The 21,474-nt window shown below is 37.4% G+C and overlaps 1 protein-coding gene across 8 annotated transcripts in view; it reads left to right on the forward strand.

Moving 5' to 3' along the window:
• Positions 1–21,474, forward strand: part of WRN (WRN RecQ like helicase) — a 138,212-nt gene that overhangs the window by 45,664 nt on the left and 71,074 nt on the right. For all 8 annotated transcript variants that reach the window (XM_051834121.2, XM_051834127.2, XM_017339061.3 and 5 more), the window contains 8 exons: positions 218–611; positions 3,348–3,434; positions 6,047–6,182; positions 14,116–14,191; positions 15,934–16,001; positions 16,273–16,381; positions 16,949–17,017; positions 21,209–21,291. In XM_051834121.2, coding sequence (XP_051690081.2) covers positions 218–611; positions 3,348–3,434; positions 6,047–6,182; positions 14,116–14,191; positions 15,934–16,001; positions 16,273–16,381; positions 16,949–17,017; positions 21,209–21,291 — 1,022 coding nt within the window. The remainder of the gene's footprint in view (positions 1–217; positions 612–3,347; positions 3,435–6,046; positions 6,183–14,115; positions 14,192–15,933; positions 16,002–16,272; positions 16,382–16,948; positions 17,018–21,208; positions 21,292–21,474) is intronic.

Raw genomic sequence — 21,474 nt, forward strand, 5'->3', positions numbered from 1 at the left:
GAAAGAAGCACCTGGCTCCTGGCTACGGATTGGCGCAGTGCTGGCGGTAGTGGCCCTTTGCAGGGTGAACCAACGGAAGGAAGACCTTTCTCTCTGTCTCTCTCTCTTACTGTCTATAACTCTACCTGTCAAATAAATAAATAAATAATACATAAAAAATAAAGAAGTGTCAGAAAGAACAAAGTTGAATTAACTTTTCTTAAATTCTTTTTTTTAGGATTTCTATACTATTGAAGGCTATTTCAGAAAATGTATATTCACTGAGGAAGATGCTGTTTGGTTCAACTGACATGAACACAGAGCTGGGGCCCAGCAGTGATTTTAACTTACCATCATCGGATGACTCAACTCAAATTATAGAACATAAAATTGATAACGATGAGAGAAGGGGCGCAACACATTATAATTTAGTTACACGCAATGCAGAAGATACATTTGGAAATGAAACAAAACAAGAGGATGGATTTGAAGATGGAATAGAAAATACATCAAAAGAGAATATGGAAAGATTTTGTTTGATGTCGTTAGATATTACAGAATATGAACTCCAAATGTTGGAACAGCAGGCTCAGGAAAAAGCTGTTAGCGATGTTCCTAACACATCTGCTGAGGTACTGCACAACGAGAAAACACTTCTAAATTCATTAGTAGGGGTTGACTGATTTGTTTTTCTGTAAAGGAGCAGATAGTAGATATTGTAAGTGTTACAGGATATTAAGTCTTGGTTGCAGCTGCCTAGCTCTGCCAATGTAGTATGAAAGCAGCTACTGACTAAGTAAACAAATGTACTTGTCTGTGTTTCAATAAAACTTTATCTACAAAAACAAACAGTGGGCCATATTTAGCTTGCAAATCAGGTTGCTGCTTCTGATTTGCAAATATACCAAATAACATATAGTGGAAAAGTTCTGTAGTGTCAGTACACATTTGTTGTATTTGCCATTTTATCATTTCATATGCTTTTAAAATATTAGCTATCTCTCTCCTTTTTGTGGATTTCTCATACATGTATTAGCGTTTACACTTCCAGAGATGATTTTGGGGAGTATTTATTTTCTGATCTAGGATTTTTTACTTGATAGGGTAAGAGAATTTCTAATAAACTCTTGATGTTTTTGCTTCACACTACTGTTTACCTTCATCTGGAGAGTCAGTATCTCATTTATTCATTTAATTTCTTAATTAAGTTAATTACTTAATTTCTTATTCATTTTTCATTAGTTTAAAAATTACTTAAGATGCCTGTACCTCTCAAATCTTGTGCATTTTTTGCTATAAACACATTTTTTAAAAAAAGATTTATTTGAAAGTCAGAGTTACACAGAGAGAGGAGAGGCAGAGAGAGAGAGAGAGGTCTTTTATCCGCTGGTTCACTCTCCAATTGGCTGCAACAGCCAGAGCCGTGCTGATCCGAAGCCAGGAGCCAGAACTTCCTCTGGATCTCTCATGTGGATGCAGGAGCCCAAGGACTTGGGCCATCCTCTACTGCTTTCCTAGGCCACAGCAGAGAGCTGGATCAGAAGAGGAGCAGCCAGGTCTCGAACCACTGCCCATATAAAATGCTGGAGCTTCAGGCCAGGGTGTTAACCCACTGTGCCACGAGCCATCCCCTATAAATACATTTTTTTTTAAAGAATTAGATTTTTAGGGGCCAGCGCAGTGGTGCTGTGGGTTAAAGCCCTGGCCTGAAGTGCCGGCATCCCATATGGTCAGCGGTTCGAGGCCTGGCTGCTGCACTTCCAAACCAGCTCTCTGCTATGGCCTGGGAAAGCAGTAGAAGATGGCCTAAGGCCTTGAGCCCCTGCACCCACTTCTTCCGGAGACCTGGAAGAAGCTCCTGGCTCCTGGCTTTGGATCGGTGCAGCTCTGGCCATTACGGCCATCTGGGGAGTGAACCATCAGATGGAAGACCTCTCCCACTCTGCCACTCCTTCTTTCTCTGTGTAACTCTGACTTTCAAATAAATAAATAAATCTTTTTTAAAAAATTAGATTTTTAAAGTAATAGGGTTGTTTCTCCTTATTTGTCTAATGGCAACAGATTTCTCAATACTTGAGAAATCTTTTGATGTCTTGGTAATTATATTAGTAATCACTTCAATCAGTATATAATGTATTTTATTTTAAAACTATTTTCAATATAGTTCCATACTAACCATTTGTACATTAATTTTCTGTATTGGGAAATATCTTTTGCTAACATTGCATTACCTTTAAATTTTCTAAAAGTTTCCTATTAAATATATACTTTAAAATCATAAGCTTTAAATATAGAATTATATTCAAGATTTTTTGATTTGACTGACATCTTTTACACCAATTATTGCCATTTTATTGTGTAATAATATCAGCATTGTTTCCTTTATTTTCAAAGACCCCATTTAAAAACTAAAGTAACTTTTCTCTCCTAGTAAAAAGCTGATTTTATGATTTTTTAGCTAAAATGCACAAGTTAATTGAAATTATACTTCCTTTATCCACTTTCAATTTAAGTATTAAGTGTTTTTAGCAAGTTAATTATTAAGTATTTTTCTAGATTTGTTTTGTGGGTTTCCATCCTGTTGGACTCTTATTTCCTGTATATTGCCAACTTATTGGAAAGTTTCCTCATATCAGAATTTTAGCAATATATTTGATAAATAAGACATCTGATGTTGTTCTCAAATATCCATCGATACTCTTTGTAAAATAGTGATTTATTTAGAGATACTGCAATCATAGAAGCTTTTTTTTTTTTTTAAGATTTATTTATTTGAAATAGAGAGAGAGAGAGAGAAAGAGAGAGGTCTTCCATCTGCTGTTTCATTCCCCAGAAAGCCGTAACGGCTGGAGCTGCACCAATCCAAAGCCAGGAGTCAGGAGCTTCCTCCAGGTCTCACATGTGGGTGCAGGGGCCCGAGGACTTGGGCCATCTCATAGAAGCTTTTTATAATCACTAAAGAAAAATAAGTGGATATAAGCAAGCCACTGTTCTTGGCTTTGCAGAGAATTCTCAGTGTTGTGAACAGGTTCTGGTACTCAAAACATTTGGGAGACACAGTTTGACATTTTTGAACCATAGTTTAGCTTGTCACCTTGTGCTCTGATTTAGAGTGGTGGTATTATTTCAAGTCTGTGTAACTGGCTTTTAGCATTTCTTTCTTTATCTTTGTTTCTGTGTTCATCCTTCCTTCCCTCCATTTTTCTATCTACCATACAAATAGATAAATAGTGTTATACATTTGTCTATGAGAGAAGAAAGAGTTGCCAGGAGATATCTAGCATATAGGAACATTTTTGTAGCAAACAGGGTATGGAGTCAATTATACTGGAAATTAATGTTTTGTTTTTTGAAATATTTTTTAAAAGCATCTATCTCCTAAGGATAATGAAAATGAAAATGATTCATCTTATATAATTGAAAGTGATGAAGATTTAGAATTGGAGATGCTTAAGGTACGTTAAAATTATAAAAAAGGTACTTCAAGTTCTTTGCAAAAGACTTTAATTAAGTATTTCCTAATTCTGTACTAAGTCCTACCACAGTGAGATTGCTGACAATTATATGACATAAGGTTTAATGTTTCCAAATTCATATTTCTTTATATCTTTTATATGGTCTATGAATTGTGTTTTAGAAATAGTATACCATTTATTTAGTATGTTTTCTGTGTTCCTTCTTAAATCACTTTCTGTCTTTTCATTAAGCTCTTCATTATTGAAGTTGCTTTCCTTTCTTCTATCCATGTGTATCTCCTTTTATTTGGAAATTCTTCTTTTAAATATCAATAAGCCATTTTACTTTCTTGGCATCACTTACTGTGCATGCTTTATATGTACTATACACACTTTTCTAATGTTTAAATGATTTGGTTTTGCTGTGTTAACAAGTTGACAATAGTACTTTGTGATGTATGTATTTTCTATGCCTGCACTTAACCTCTGGGTTTTTCTTTTTCTTTCTTTTTTTTTTTTTTGTTTTTTTTTTTTTTAGAGATTTATTTATTTATTTGAAAGCAGAGTTACAGAGAGAGAAGGGGAGAGAAAAAGACAGAAAGATCTTCCATCTGCTGGTTCATTCCCCAGATGGCCACAAAGACTAGAGCCTGGAACTCCATCCAGGTGTCCCATGTGGGTGGCGGGGCCCAAGCCAGTAGGTCGTTTTCTGCTGTTTTCACAGGCTCCCTAGCAGGGAGTTGGATCAGAAGTGGAACAGCTGGGGCTAGAACCAATGCCCATATGGGATGCTGGTGCTGCAAGCAGTGGCTTAGCCCATTGTACACAGTGCCAGCCCCAGCCTCTAGTTTCTTTGTCAGCTGTTGTGAACCAAAGATGGAAAGTAAGAAAGAAAAACCAGTTCAACTAAATTTAGAGAAAAATGAAGAAAAACACAGAAGTTTATCATAATGTATACTTTTTATTCCTTATCTTTAGGTTGATGAAATTTTCTTTTTATGATATCATTTAATATTTTTGATTCTTTAGTTTTGTGGGCAAATTGTCATGATTGAGGTGCCAGTTAAGAGTACGGACTCTGAATTGAGATAGGGGTTGGAATCCTATCTTCTACACTTATTAGCTATGTGACTTTGAGCAAATTCCTTAGCCTTTTGATACTTAGTTAACAGAATTATTATTTAAGGTTTTGCTTGTGAAGAACTTTGAAGAGAGTCTGGCATATAGTGGGTTTGTTTTCTGTGTGTTTTTTCTTTTTTTTTTTTTTTTTTCAGATTTTTCTTATTTGAGAGGTAGAGCTACAGACAGAGAAAGGGAGAGGTAGAGAGAAAGGTCTTCCATCCACTGGTTCACTCCCTAAATGGCTGCAACAGCTAGAGCTGGGCCGATCCAGAGTCAGGAGCCAGGAGCTTCTTTTGAATCTCCCACGTGGGTGCAGGGGCCCCAGCAGCTGGGCCATCTTCTACTGCTTTCCCAGACCATAGCAGAGAGCTGGATCGGAAGAGGAGCAGCCAGGATGTCCCATATAGGATGCTGGTGCCACAGGTGGAGTCTTAGCCTACTACACCACTGTGCTGGCCCCTGGTATACAGTGTTAATAAATATTAGCTAACACTAATAGAGCAAAATACTAAATCATATTTTTTTTTTTACTGATTAACCATTTCTCTGAGAAGTACTGTTTAAGATGTGCATTTATAGGATATTTGTGGACTCTACAAACATATATTATATATTGAATCTCCTAGAAAGCAGCCTAGCTACCCGGTGTTAGAATATTCTATTTTTGAAATGTTTTCTAAAGATGTCTGTGGACCTGAACAAAAAAATATCAGAAGCAGAATCACTTTTTTTTTTATTCTAAATCTGAAATGAGTACACTTGAAAAAAAAAAAACTATAGAATAAAATAACACATGGAAGATTTAATACAAAGAAGAAACAAATGAGAACTGTTGTTTAATAAAGTCATCCTGTCACTTCTTAGTAAAAAATTTTGTAGCTGAAATAATTTTGAAATAGCATCACATCTTTAAAATATATAAACTTTCTTTAGGAGAGTTAAAGATTGTATTGTCAAGATAAAATAAAAACAAATAACTGTATTTCATGTTTGTAATCTTCCTTTTATAGAATTATTTGAATCTTTTGCTTTGGCATTTATTTCAAGAACATTTATTATTTGCTTATAGTTTAAAACCTATCCTTACTTAAAAAAATGTGACTCACACATGGTATTGAGAAATTCATTACACAAATGGCATGAAAACCCACATTTACTGCTTGGGAATTGAGACAATTGAAGTGCAGCAAAGGAAAAAAATGTTCTAAATGATCTGCACTCAAAACTTATGATAGGTTACCCCAAAAGGCAGTTCATTATGTGCTATTAATGAATCTTGTTTTGTGGGGAGTTTTCCATCTTTGGCCTTTTGCCTTAGAAACTGTTCTTGTGCCCATATTTAAACTGGAGTGCACGTGTTCTTTTGTGGTATTGCTTGTACGTTTGCCAGCCTCAAACAAAATTGCAGGCTCTGTTAATAATACTCCTTCTGTGTTTGGTGAAAAAGAGATGATGCTGTCAGTGGTTTTGCTTTTAAAATTTCTTTGCAGTCTTTAGAAAACCTAAACAGTGGCATGGTAGAACCAATGCATTCTAAATGCTTAGAAGTGGAAAGACACGTGGATCTTCCTGCTGAAGAAGATGAAGATGAAAATGAAGCTCTTGAAGAGGAAGGTGATGATGAGGGTGAGTGACTGACCTCTGATACCTACCACTGACTTTAATTTAACATTTAGGTTTTCAGTGTTCTAGAGATCAGGGATTTGGGGCATATGGCTAATTATTAGGTCCTATAAACTTGCTATTAAATTCCTTGGTGTTGAGCAAACATTTAATTCTTTCTCATTCTCTCTCTCTCTCTCTCTCTCTCGATTTCTCTCTGTTTCTAGAGTTACAGTGCCTGATCCTGCATTGGGAGTACCTGGGTTTGATTCCCAGCTCTGGCTCCTGGCTCTAGCTTCCTGTTGATGCATACACTGGGAAGCCGTGTTGATGGCTCACATAGTTGGGCTCCTGTTACTTACATAGGAGACCTGGATTGAGTTCCTGGCTTCAGGCTTTGACCCCAGCCTAGCTTGGCTCTTGTGGACATTTGGGGAGTAAACCAGCAGATGGGAGGTTCTCTCTCTCTCTTGTTCTCTCTCTGCCTCTGAAATTAAAAAAACAAACAAACAAAAAAATGGCTTTTTTGTCTCCATAAAGTACATTCTTATAAAAGTGGAGTAGTACAAGAATTATGTCATTAGATGAATGTGGTGATGTGAAACTTAATCTGAAGTTTGTATTTTTTTGTATCTTAATGACAGTCATAAAATAACTTATTTTTTAGGAATACTAAATGTTTGTAACATGAATCCATAGGATATGCTGTTTATGAACTTATTATTTAACAAGTAGCTCAGTATCAAATAGCAACAAGAAATAGTTTCAGGCTGTCTTAACAATAGTAGAGAATGTGTCAAATGAATCTTTAATCATATTATTTAAAATTGTGGGGGGTCTTATTAAGTAGGATTCTCAGTAGAGCTACACTTCATCAATGACATACTGTGGAAAATATAAAATGTGCATACAAATATGTTAATAATATTTTCCCCTTTGTTTTCTTGTTCTAAACACATGCTTTCTCCAGATTAGTTTTCTTTTTAGGGCTGCCAGAACGTAATAAAGAACTTTGATTTGCTTAGTGATAAATTATCTCGATTCTTTGCTCCTCTTGGCCAGTCATGACTGCTTCAACCCAAGCATGAGCTGTGAACGTCACTTGGGTGGAGCTGACATAACTTGTGCTGTGCAGTGAAGGGTTTTAGTCCAAGGTGTAGGTAGCTAGGTTTGCCCAACTGACTTAGATTTAGGTGATGCTAAAGGAAACAAACCAGTTTTCCTCTTCACTTACACAACAGTCAGTGACCTTGAAAGGGGTGGGGATTTCTTCCCACCCATCAGCGAATACTCCATTCTGTAGGTCCCCTCTCGTTTGTTTTAAATGTTTTATTTTATTTTTTTTAAGATTTTATTTATTTACTGGAGAGGTAGAGTTACAGACAGTGAGAGGGAGAGACAGAGAGAAAGGTCTTCCATCTGTTAGTTGACTCTCTAAATGGCTACAATGGTCAGAGCTGCACCGATCCGAAGCCAGGAGTCAGGTGCTTCTCCTGGTCTCCTATGTGGGTGCAGGGCCCAGGGACTTGGGCCGTCTTCCACTGCCTTCCCTGGCCACAGCAGAGAGCTGGATGGGAAGAGGAGCGGCCGGGATTAGATAGAACTGGTGCCCATATGGAATGCAGGCGCCACAGGCGGAGGATTAACCTACTGTGCCACAGTGCCGGCCCCTTGTTTTAAATGTTAATTCAGTGTAGCTAATTTCCAAACCAGCAGTCTTTTTTTTTTTTTCCCCAGTGCTGTCAAAGTGTGAACCACAACCAATTTTTTTTAACGTTTATTTAAGGAATACAACTTCGTGCACTAAATATACACAAATTTAGGAACATGGTGATTCTCCCCCCCACCTCCTTCCCACCCATACTCCCGCCTTTCTTCCTCCTCCCTCTTCCTTTCCCATTCTTACTTTCTACAGAGATCATTTTCAGTTAATTTTTATACTCACAAGATTAACCCTATATTAAGTGGAGAGTTCATTAATTAGTATGAAGAAAAAAAAGAAGAAAAGAAAAAAAACAACCAACCAAACAAGAAAAACCTTGTTCCTGGACAGTCAAGGCAAAAATCGTCACATCTCAAAGTGTCAGTTTCGCTCCTGTAGATTACATTTTAAGTACTCTCTTAGTTACCCCAGATCAGAGGAACCATATGGTGTTTGTCTTTTTGTTACTGGCTTATTTCACTAAGTATAATGGTTTCCAGTTGCATCCATTTTCTTGCAAATGATAGGATTTCATTTATTTTACCACTGTTTAGTATTCCATAGTGTATATTTTCCATAATTTCTTTATCCAGTCTTTAGTTGATGAACATATGGGTTGATTCCATATCTTAGCTATTGTAAATTTCTTTTTAAAAATTTATTTTTTATTTGGAAGGCAGAGTTACAGAGAGGCATAGAGAGAGAGAGAGAAAAGTCTTCCATCTGTTGGTTCACTCCCCAGATGGCTGCAACAGCCAGAACTGGGATGATCTGAACCCAGGAGCTTCTACCAGGTCTCCCACGCAGGTGCAGGGGCCCAAGGACTTGGGCCATCTTCTACTGCTTTCTCAAGCCATAGCAGGGAGCTGGATTGGAAATGGAGCAGCTGGGACTTGAACCAGTGCCCATATGGGATGCCAGCACTTTAGGCCACCACAGCACTGGCCCCTGCTCTTGTAAACTGAGCTGAAAACAACATGGGGGTACAGATCACTTGTTCATATGTTGATTGCCTTTCCTTTGGATAAATTCCCAGGAGTCGAATGGCTGGGTCATATGGTAATTCTGTATTCAGCTTCCTGAGGTTTCTCCATACTGTCTTCCACAATGGCTGTACCAGTTTACATTCCCACCAACAGTTAATTAAGGTACCCTTCTCCCCTCATACTCTCCAGCATTTGTTGTTTCTTGATTTCTGTGTAAGAGCCATTCTAATAGGGGTGAGGTGATACCTCATAGTGCATTTGATTGGCATTTCCCTGATGGCTAGTGATCTGAGCATTTTATCATGTGTCTGTTGGCCTCTCTTGAAAAATGTCTGTTAAGGCCCTTTGCCATTTAATAACTAGGTTGTTTGTTTTGTGGTTGTTGAGTTTCTTGAACTCTTTATAGATTCTGGAGGTTAATTGTTTGTCAGTTGCATAGTTTGCAGATATTTGCTCCCACTCTGTCAGTTGCCTCTTCACTTTGCTGAGCATTTCTTTTGCAGTGCAGAAGCTTCTCAGCTTGATGTAATCCACTTCTTAATTTTGGCATTGATTGCCTGTGCTTCTGTTTTTTTTTTTTTTTCTTTCTCTCTCTCTCTCTCTCTCTTTTTTTTTTTTTTTTTTTTTGACAGGCAGAGTGGACAGTGAGAGAGAGAGACAGAGAAAGGTCTTCCTTTGCCATTGGTTCACCCTCCAATGGCTGCCACGGCCGGCACGCTGCGGCTGGTGTACTGCGCTGATCCGATGGCAGTAGCCGGGTACTTCTTCTGGTCTCCCATGGGGTGCAGGGCCCAAGTACTTGGGCCATCCTCCACTGCACTCCCAGGCCACAGCAGAGAGCTGGCCTGGAAGAGAGGCAACCAGGACAGAATCCGGTGCCCCGACCGGGACTAGAACCCAGTGTGCTGGCGCCACTAGATGGAGGTTTAGCCTATTGAGCTGCGGTGCCAGCCGCTTCTGGGATCTTTACCAAGGAGTTTTTCCCTGTGCCAATGTCTTGCAGTGTCTTCCCAATGTTTTCTAGTAATGCATTCGTAGCTCATTGTAGATTTAGGTCTCTGGTCTATTTTGAGTGGATTTTTGTGTAAGTTGTAAGAAGGGGTTGTTTCATACTTCTGCATGCAGAGATCCAGTTTTCCCACCACCATTTTTTTTTTTTTTGAAAAGACTGTCTTTGCTCCAGGGGTTGATTTTTGCTCCTTTGTTAAAGATAAGTTGGTTGTAGATGCATAGGTTAATTCTTGGAGTTTCTATTCTGCTCCATTGGTTACATGTCTGTCTGTGTGCCAGTACCAGGCTGTTTTGATTATAACTGTGCTGTAGTATGTTTTTTTTTTTAAAGATTTATTTATTTATTTGTAAGTCAGAGTTACACAGAGAAAGGAGAGGCAGAGAGAGAGAGAGAGAGAGGTCTTCCATCCGATGGTTCACTCCCCAATTGCCCGCAATGGCTGGAACTCCGTTGTTCCAAAGCCAGGAGCCAGGAGCTTCTTCTAGGTCTCCCATGTGGTGCAGGGGCTCAAGGACTTGGGCCATGTTCCACTGCTTTTCCAGGTCATAGAGGAGAGCTGAATTGGAAGAGGAGCAGCTGGGACTAGAACCGGCGCCCATGTGGGATGCTGGTGCTTCAGGCCAGGGTGTTAACCCACTGAGCCACAGCGCTGGCCCCTGTAGTATGTCTTGAGGTCTGATATTGTGATACCTCCAGCTTAAGATTGCTTTAGTTATTCGGGGTCTCTTGTGTTTCCACATGAATTTTAGCATCATTTTTTTTCTACACCTGAGAAGAATGTTATTGGTGTTTTGATTGGGATCTCTTTGAATCCATAAATTGCTTTAGGTAGTATGGACATTTTAAAGGTGTTGATTCTTCTAATCCATGAACAGGGAAGATTTTTCTACTTTTTTATGTTCTTCTTCTATTTCTCTTTACTAGTTTGTAATTTTCATCGTAGAGATCTTTGACATTCTTGGTTAAATATATTCCAAGGAATTTAAATTATTTTGTAGCTATGTTGAATGGGATTGATCTTAGAATTTCTTTCTCAGCCGTGGCATTGTCTATGTATACAAAGGCTGTTGATTTTTGTGTGTTCATTTTATACGCTGCTACTTTACCAAACTCTTTAATGAGTTCCAGTAGTCTCTTAGTGGAGTCTTTTGGGTTCTCTCTATATAGAATCATGTCATCTGCAAACAGAGATAGTTTGACTTCCTCCTTCCCAATTTGTATCCCTTTGAATTCTTTTTCTTGCCTAATGGCTCTGGCTAAAACTTCCAGGACTATACCGAATAGCAGTGGTGAGAGTGGGCATCCCTGTCTGGTTCCTGTTCTCACTGGGAATGCTTCCAGCTTTTTGCCATTCAGTAGGACATTGGCTGTGGGTTTGTCATAAATTACCTTGATTATGTTGAGGAATGTTCCTTCTGTACTCAATTTGCTTAACATTTTCATCATGAAAGGGTGTTGTAATTTATCAAGTGATCTCTCTGCGTGTACTGAGATAATCATATGGTTTTTGTTCTTCAGTTATTAATGTGATATATCACATTGATTGATTTGCAAATGCTGAAGTATCCCTGCATTCCAGGGATAAATCCCACTTGGTCCAGGTGAATGATCTTTCTAACATGTTGTTAGATTTGATTGGCTAGTATTTTGTTGAGGATTTTTGCATCTGTGTTCATCAGGAATATTGATCTATAGTTCTCTTTCACTGTCGTATCTTTTTCTGGCTTAAGAATTAAGTTGATGCCAGCATCATCGAAGGAGTTTGGGAGGATTCCCTCCCTTTCAATTGTTTTGAATAGCTTAAGAATTGGAATTAGTTCTTCTTTAAATATCTGGGAGAATTCAGCAATGAAGCCATTGGGACCTGGGCTTTTCTTAGTTGAAAGGGTCTTTAATTACAGATTCAATTTCTGTCTTAGTTATTGGTCTGTTTAGGTTTTTTCCTTCTTCATGACTCAGTTTAGGTAGGTTGTTTGTGTTCAGGGATCTATCCATTTCTTCTAGATTTCCTGATCTGTTGGCATATAGCTCTTTGTAGTGGTTTCTGATGATTCTTTTTATTTCTGTGGTGTCTGTTGTTACATTTCTTTTTTCATCTTTGATTTTGGTGATTGTGGTCTTCTCCCTCCTTTTTTTGGTTAGTTGGGCCAACAGTGTGTCAATTTTGTTTATTTTTTTCAAAAAACCAGCTCTTCATTTTGCTGATCTTTTGTATATTTTTTGTTTTGATTTTATTTCTTCCTTAATTTTAATTATTTGTTTCCTTCCACTACTTTGGGGTTTTGTTTTTTGTTATTTTTGTATATTTCCTAGGTCCTTGAGATGCATCGACAGCTCATTTATTTGGTGACTTTCCAGTTTCTTGATGTAGGCTCTAATTGGCATGAAATTCCCTTTAACACTGCTTTTGCTGTATCCCATAGGTTTTGCTGTGAAGTTTTTGTCATCTACATTCATTTCCAGAAGTTTTTCAATTTCTCTTTTGATATCTTTTATGACCCACTGTTCATTTAGGAATATGTTGTTCAGTCTGCATGTGTTTGTGAATGTTCTTGAGAGTCTTGTCTTGTTGATTGCGAGCTTCAGTCCATTGTGATCAGAGAATATGCATGGTATGATTTAGATTTTTTGAATTTGCTGAGACTTGCTTTGTGGCCTAGTATATGATCTATCCTAGAGAAACTTCCATGCACTGATGAGAAGAATGTGTATTCTGCAGCTGTGGGGTGGAAGTTCTGAAGATATTAGTTAGGCCCATTTGGTCCCTAGTGCCCAGTAGCTCTGTTTCCTGTCTGCTTGATCCATTCACTGATGAAAGTAGGGTATTGAAGTCCCTTGTTAGTAGGGTGTTGGAGTCTGTCTCCCTTCAAATCCATTAATAGTACTTTTAAATACCCAGGTGCCCTGTAATTGGGTGCATTTACATTTATTACAGTCATGTCTTCCTGTTATATTGATCCCTTAATCATTACATAGTGTTCTTCTTTGTCTCTTTTAACAGTTTTTGTGTTAAAGTCTATTTTGTCTGATAATAGGATTGCTACCCCTGCTTTTTTTTTCCCCTTCTGTTAGCATGGAATATCTTTATCCTTTCACTTTCAGTCTACATGTATCTTTGTTGGTGAGGTGCGTTTCTTGTAAGCAGCAAATAGATGGGTCTTGTTTTTTAATCCTTTCTGCCAGTCCGTATTTTTTAACTGGAGAGTTGAGGCCATTTACATTCAAGGTAACTATTGATAAGTAGTACTTGGCCCTGCCATTTTTCCGTGAATATTCCTGTTGTTTATTTTGGATTTCCTTTGTGCTTTTATTAGAGGATTTTCTGTCTTCATGTTCTTTCAGGATGATGGCTTTCTTCCTGTGTTTCCCTGTGTAGCACATCCATTAGCATCTTTTGTAAGGCTGGATGCATGGTGACAAATTCTTTCAATTTCTGTTTGTTATGGAAGGTGTGTATTTCACCTTCGTTCTGGTAAGATCTCTGGATCAGAGGCACACATAATATCCGCCAGCCACAGCCCCTCTAGCTTCATAGCTGTGCTGGGTGATGGGAGAGTCCAGGGATGGTACTTCCCTTCCATAGGGATGCTCCGCCTCCCCTCCTGTTGCTGGGTGAGTGCAGCCTGTATAGTGGAGACTGTATGCATGGTTGCCCTAGAATTGCTGTGGTTGCCCCCACCAACTGATTGGAGGGCAAGCACAATAATTGCTGGATGCACACACAGGAGCTGGAGTATCTACTACCTGCCTGTCTTCAAAAGTAGTGCCAGTGCTCCCACCGTGGGCTGCAGGTCACTGGTTTGCTGGGCAGGTGCTTTCTTCCCAGATCTAGGCTGCTGGGTCTGTTTTTGTTGCTTAGTATGCTGCTGCCTGTCTGCACTTTCTGCACAGGTCTGGGCCATTTCTACTGCTTTTGCAGGATCTCCCACCGAAGGTTCCCCTGCAGCTTTACCCTGAGAGTGTACTTTCTCTGCTTTTTTATATTAATTTCAGCCAGCCTAAATCGGACTGTTCTGTCACTATTCTGCCGTCTTGGGACCACCACAAGCAAATTTTAACTCTTAATAGGAATCAAGGTGTTTATGTGGAGCCGTGACTGATACCAGAGGGCCAGATTACACTGGAATTAAAGGACAGAAAACAGAACCTGTGGTACCTATAACTGTGTTTAAAAGAAGCCAATAAAATAAATTTTTCCCTCTGCTAATCTAGTATGTTTTTATTTGAACATTAATACTAATTTTATTTTATTTTAAGATCATTTGTTGCCAGAACCCAATGCAAAGCAAGTTATTTGCCTCAAGACATATTTTGGCCATTTTAGTTTCAAACCGTGAGTATAATCTCAGTTAATTATCTTACATATTTAATTAATTATTTAATGATGTATTCTTCACATAGGAAAGAAGGCAATAGCTGTACAACTTCACTGTAGTTATACATATTACACAGAAACACAAATTATTTTAATTGATGAGGAAAACTGGTTTTCTGGTAACTTACGAGTTTGTGTAGAAACTAATTTGAAGACATTAATAAATGGATTTTAATTTAAAGCTGACTTATTTTTGATTTTAAATAAGTGTCTCAGGGCCTATTTTGTGCATGATGTCCAAAGCATGTTGAAGCAATAGGTGTTCATGGGACAGTAGTTTTAAGACTATTATAGTAACTGATTTCAACATACTCAAAATGTGTTTATGTTTCATACTTAGAAGCATAAAAATAGGATGGATAAAAATGAATTGAGAAAACAGTAAATGTGAATAAAGCTAATAAGATTGAAAATCTAGACTGGACTCTTCCTATTCTGAAGGTTTAAAATAGAATCCACTGAAGCACTTCTTTCCTTATTTCTTTTGGCCTCAGCTTCCTACTTAGGAAAATGTGCATTTGGGTGTCCAGATCAGTGACCTTTCATAACCTAAATGCCCTATGTAAACAGGTCTTAGAAAAGAATAGGTCATTGTCAGCATAGCAGAAGACCACCTCTCTTGCTGATTTTTCCCTTGACATTTTATTATGAAAAATTTCTAAGATGTAATGTTGAAAAAAAAATACTCACTGATGCCTGTGTCCTCACCACCTGGATTCTACTATTTACATTTTACCATGTTTGCTTTATCGCATATTCCTCTATTGATCTTTCTATTTGTCCATTAATCCCTGGAAGTTTAAAGATGCCTCTCAAGGACAATTGCGGGTATCATTACACTTCCCACTAAGTACTTGAGCATGTACATATTTAACCAGAATTAAATATGTTTTTACAGCCTTTTTCTTTTGATGTAAATTTGCATATAAGGAAATTTACAAACCTTAAGTGTATGTTTATAAATCTCAAGTGTACATGCAAGCCTCTGTAACCTTATTAAGTTACAGAATACTGGGGCAGGCATTGTGTTTGGGTTTTCCACATTCCGTATCAGAGAGCCTAGGATTGAGGTGCACCTGCACTTCCAGTCCAGCTTCTTGCTAATATCCTTGGGAGGCAGCAGATGATGACCCTTGTGATTGGGTTCCTGCCACCCATGTGGGAGAGCAGGAGTTTCTGCCTCCTGGCTTTGGCTTGACTTAGTCCTGGACTGCTGCAGGCATGTGGGGAGTGAACCAGCTGATGGGCAATAAATTCTCTGTGTTTCTTCTTCTCCTTCTGTTGCTGCCTTTCAAATAAATGAAATATTAATGCATATATATTTAGAGTATTACTGTAATTACAGAGTTCCCTTATTTACATCCCAGTCAATCCTGGAGCGTTTTTCTTATTTATTTTACAGCATTGATTCTTTTGGAGATATAGTATGAAGGTTGGAGTTTATTTTGTACCTTAGATCTTTGTAATACAATTTAATGCATATGCCAAATATAAACTCCTTGTTGTTCAGTCAGCTTGAGTGGGAGGTTAATCAAATCTGGTTCTTTATTTTAAAGTTCCAGGTTATGTACATATATATGAAGCTCAGAAATTTAAAAACCGTTCTATTAGAGGAAGTAAAAAGATTAAATAGGTTTTAACTCATTCCCTGAGTTTCTTAGTAATGAAACAAAAATTTTTTTTTCTTTTTAACCTCCAAGAGTTCAGTGGAAAGTGATTCATTCTGTATTGGAAGAAAGACGAGATAATGTTGTTGTCATGGCAACCGGTAAGTTGTACTTAAGCAAATACCCTAATCCTTTAAAAAAACAGAACTTAAAGGGTTTGAAATGCTCAATCTTTTATTAAACTCTCAAAATACAAATACAAATGGCATATAGAAAAAAATGATCAGAGTGAAAAAAGGGTCAAATGTATGCATCGATTAGCTTTTAGGAAGATAGCAGATTAGCACTGACCATTCAGCCACACGAGCACTTTAAGATGGTAAAGTATCAGGGTTTACTTTCTGTCTGTGAGTGTATTGTTTCTATTTCAAGGATACGGAAAGAGTTTATGTTTCCAGTATCCGCCTGTTTACGTAGGCAAGATTGGCGTTGTCATCTGTCCTCTTATTTCTCTGATGGAAGACCAAGTGCTGCAGCTGGAGTGAGTATTGTTTTGGTTGCCACACCCTTGCTCTCCTTTTGTCTGCTGTGACTGGCACATCTGATCTGTCATGTGTGTTGATGTCTAGTTCATAATAACACACATTTGCATGTGTTGCTTTATCCTTACTATTAATATATGATACTTTAATGACAGGACTTAACTTCTTTCTTGAGTTTTCTATAATTAAGGCTATCAAGTGGCTCCAATGTTTTTTTTAAAGCAAGAGTACTTAGTTCCTCTTAATATGGAAAAATCTAAAAAATAGTTTTATATTCTTTTACCCTTGCTTTTCAGCTTGGTATGAAGTGTTTACATGGAAGTATTTTATTTTATCTTGAGAAACTTTTCAACCTCAGTCTGAGCAGCTTGTGCTGTTTTTGAAAGGCCACCTTAGAAACTTGCCTTCAATATGGCCCCTGAAGAATTTATAAAGTTAGTGAGTTACAAAAAGAGAGAGTTGCAAAGAGGAGTCTTATTACTATATTTCATCACTCCTTCTCATCTTAGAGTAAAGTTGATATTGTGGTGTGCACATTGCTCCAATATTTGCTTTTCTTCTTGCAGAATGTCCAACATTCCAGCTTGTTTCCTTGGATCAGCACAGTCAAAAAACGTTCTAGAGGATATTAAATTGTGAGTAATTTGTATGATTTCTGATCCTCTGGTTAAGTGCTATGGTATGTGAGAGAATTTTTTCCACAAAATGAACAAAAAACATCTATAACTTAAAAATGTACTTTCTTTTGATAGTACATTTGCAGAACTATTCATTTTAAAATATTTCAAAGTAAAGTATTATTCTCAGTCCTTGTGCTGTAAGATTAGCATTGTAGTCATGGGATTAATAGAATTATAAATATAATTTTTGTTTCAAAAGAGAACTTAGAGAGTTTCTTGATTTGTCTCATTTTACAGATGAGGAAACTGGAGACCAGATACAAGTTATTTGCCTGTAGTCAGTGAATTTTTGGCTAAGCAGGGACTCAATTGTAGGTTTCTTGTCTCACCAGTTCTCTCATGTCATAATTCCTAAGAAGAACTTCATCTCAGATACATGGGAAAGAACGTATATATGCATGAATCTGTAAATATATATACACAATGCACACACACATTTACTGAGTTTTGATAAATGTTAAAAATATTCAACCCAAACCCTGAAGTGATGCAGTATGACTGCCACTCTTGAAACTTTCTTCACATCTTTTCCCTGTCGGTACTTTTAACTTCCATCCTGAGACCAACCTCTGCTCTAATTTTTTTCTATTGTGGTTTAATTCCTTCTATTCTAGAATTTTGTATAAATAATTGTTTCATTCAACATAATTGTCTTTTTTAATATTTATTTATTTGAAAGGCAGAGATAGAGAAGGTGAGAGACAGAGGGAACTTCCATTTGAGGGTTCATTCCTCAAATGGGTCTGGGTCAGGCCAGAGCCAGGAGCCAGGAATTTCTTCTGGGTCTCCCATATGAGTGGCAAGGGCCCAGGGACTTGAGCCATCCTCTTCTGCTTTCCCAGGCACATTAGCAGGGAGCTGGGTCAGAAGAGGAGCAGCCGGGATTTGAATCGGTGCCCCTACAGGATGCTGGCACTGCAGGCAGTGGCTTAATGTTCTGCGCCACAGCACTGGCCCCCAGCGTAATATTCTCGAGATTCCTGTGTTGTTGAATATATCAAATGTTTTCTACAAACAGTGTCTAAATGGTATTTCATTGTATGAATAAACTGCAGTTTGTTTTTACATTTTCTTGTTGATAGATGCCTAAACTCTTTTGATTTTGGGTATTATGAAATCAAGATGCTGTAAACATTCCTGTAAAAGTCTTTTTGTGAAGATGTGTTTCCGTTTTTTCTAAACACTTCAACCACCTTTATGGGTTTACAGACAATAAATTTTACCTTATGAAAATGTATGATTTAATAAGTTTTGCCATATGTATGTACCAATGAAACCATCATCACAATCTTTACAATGAATATTTGCCATTCTCTGTTTCTTCAGATCTCTTTAATTTCCTCTCTTCCCACATCTCTGCCTTCCCTACCCTAGTCATCAAGTAAATGCTGATCTGCTTTCTCTCACTGTAGATTAGCTGGCATTTTCTAAATTGTGTATAAGTTGAACCAACCTTACTTTTGTGTTCTTTTCTTGGTGTGGTTTAAATAATTTAGCATAATTATTTTGAGATTTGTCCATGTTTTCACATTTATTAATAGTTCTTTTACTGTTGAGTGGATTCCATTATATGGATATACTGCAATCTATTCATTTATTTGTTGATAGATATTTGAATTGTTTCCATTTGGGGGCATAGAGCTGCTGTGGGTGTTCATATATAAGTTTTCTTATGGATATATATTTTAATTTTATTTTTACATTCCAAAGTTTAGGATTACTGGATCAGGTGGTAGATTTATACGTACCTGTGTTTTTTTTCTAATAAAGATAAATTCATGTAACACAAAATTTATCATTTTAACCATTAGTAAAGAATGGTAGCTTTTAGTGTATTAATAATGTTGTATAACATTACTGCTATCTAGTTCCAGAACATTTTCACCACCCCTAAATGAGCTACCATACCCATTGAACAGTTGCTCCCTATTCTTCACTTTTCTACTCTCTTTCAACCACAAGCCCACATTTTGTCTATTATTTGTCTATTCTGGATATTTCATATAAATGAGCTGATTCAGCATGTGGCCTTTTGTGTCTGCTTTCTTTTACTTGGAACAACATTATCAGTACTTCATTTCTGTGACTGAATAATATTCCATTGGATAGGGATACCACAGTTTGTTCATCCATTCAGCGGTGCTGTACATTGGGTTTTCATTTTTTGGCTGTTATGAATGACACTGTTATGAACAGCTATGTACAACTTTTCATATCAACTGGCATCTTGAACTCTCATGTGTGTGCTAAGAGTGGCATTTTTGGGTTGTATCATAATTCTGTGTTTAATTTTTTAAGAAACTATTAGACTTTCTGAGAGTAGCATATCAGTTTGTGTTCCCACCAGTGTGAGAGGCACGGTTCCTCTATATCTCTGATATCCCTTGCTGTGGGAAGTCTTTGATTTCAGCCATGCTGAAAGATCTCATTGTGTTTTTAATTTGCTTTTCCCTGATGGCTAATCATGTTGAATATCTTCTTATATTCTCCTTGGGCACCTGCCTATCTTTGGTATCTATTCAAGTGTTTTGTTATTTATTTTTTAATAAGAAATTACGTGTTTGAGAGACAGAGAAATGGGAAAGGGAGAGAGAGAGAGACAGACAGAGAGACAGACAGAGACAGATGGACAGAAGAGACAGAGCTCCCATTCTCTGGTTGACTCTCCAGATGTTGGATATAGCTGTGCCTGGGCCAAGCCAAAGCCAGGAACTAGATCCAGATCTCAAACATGGGTGGCAGGAACCCAATTACTTGAGCTATTACCACTTCCTCCCAGAGTGTACATTAGGAGGAAGCTGGTGTCAGGAGCCCAGTAGTGACTCCAATGTGGGGTGCTGGTTTCTTAACCTCTAATTAAATGCTGACCACTCTAAGTGAGTTTTTAGTCACATACATATCCAGGATATAAATCCTGTATTTGATATATGTGTTGTAATATTTTATTCTAGTTATGAGTTTGCTTTTTATTTGCTTTACGTCCTTTTGACAAGTTTCTCATTTTCATAAAGTCCAGTTTGTCACTTTGTTTTGTGGATTTTGCTCTTGCTATTTATTTTTTTTTATTTTTATTTTTTCAGGAAAATTAGATCATAGAGCTTTTTTTTTTTTCCAAGAAAAGGAGAGATCTGGGTTGAAACGGGGTTCCTTTCAAGACCATGTCTGCCCCGAGTCTGCTCTTGCTATTTAATCTAGGAAATCTTTGCTTGACTCAACGGTCACAAAGATTTTCCTTTAATTTTCTTCCCCAAAATTTCATAGTTTTAACTTTTACATTTAGATTTTATGATCTATTTTTGGTAAATTTTGTATATTTTATGAGGTATTGATTGTAGTTTATTCATTTGTCATTTTACTTGAGAGACAGAGAGAAACAGGGAGAGAGATAGCATTCATCTGCTGGTTCATTCCCCAAGTGCTCCAAAAGCCAGAGCTGGGCTAGGCTGAAGCTAGCAACCTGGAACTCAATTCAGGTCTCCCACGTGGGTGGCAGGAACCCAACTACTTGAGCCATCATCTGTTTCCTCCAAGAATGGGCATTAGTAAGAAGCTGGCTGGAATCAGAAACAGAACTGGGACTTGAACCCAGGCTCTCTACATGGGCTATGGGTGTCCTAAAGGTATCTTAACCACTGCACCTAATGCCCATGTCTGTGAGTAATTTCTCCTATAAGGATATCCAATTGTTCTGTCTCTATTTGTTGAAAAAATTATTCCTGTCCACTAAATTTCCTTTGAGCTTTTGTCAGAAATAAGTTTATTACATATGTGTGAACCACTGCACCTAATGCCCATGTCTGTGAGTAATTTCTCCTATAAGGATATCCAATTGTTCTGTCTCTATTTGTTGAAAAGATTATTCCTGTCCACTAAATTTCCTTTGAGCTTTTGTCAGAAATAAGTTTATTACATATGTGTGGGTCTCTGCTAAGTACTCTCTGATAGGAATTGCCACTTTTTCTTTCAATGTGCTGAATAAATCAAAGAACTAATATATTTGAAAATATGCACACACATATAGCCTTCATTTAGTTTTTTGCAAATGCCATAATTTATTGTTTAAAAATTTATCAGACGTATTGAGTTGTAATTCATTGAGATTTTTTTTTTATTGTAGTATATTTCATTTCCTGTTTGTTTTTACAGAGGCAAATACTGTATTGTGTACATGACTCCAGAATTCTGTTCAGGTAACTTGGATCTACTCCAGCAACTTGATGCTAGCATTGGTAAGTGATGAAATAGAATCTTCATAAATACTTACTGAGTTACCTTTAAAGAGAAAGGATAGTGGATTTCACTTCTGTTAAAGTTTATTTCAAACATTATCTCCTCTAGGAAATCACTGGCTCTCCAATTTGGTGTTTATCTTGTCTTTTATCTTAGTATCCTATAATTCCTTTTGCCATACA

The sequence above is a fragment of the Oryctolagus cuniculus genome, chromosome 2, assembly GCF_964237555.1.
Source record: "Oryctolagus cuniculus chromosome 2, mOryCun1.1, whole genome shotgun sequence".
In the NCBI taxonomy this organism is placed as follows: domain Eukaryota; kingdom Metazoa; phylum Chordata; class Mammalia; order Lagomorpha; family Leporidae; genus Oryctolagus; species Oryctolagus cuniculus.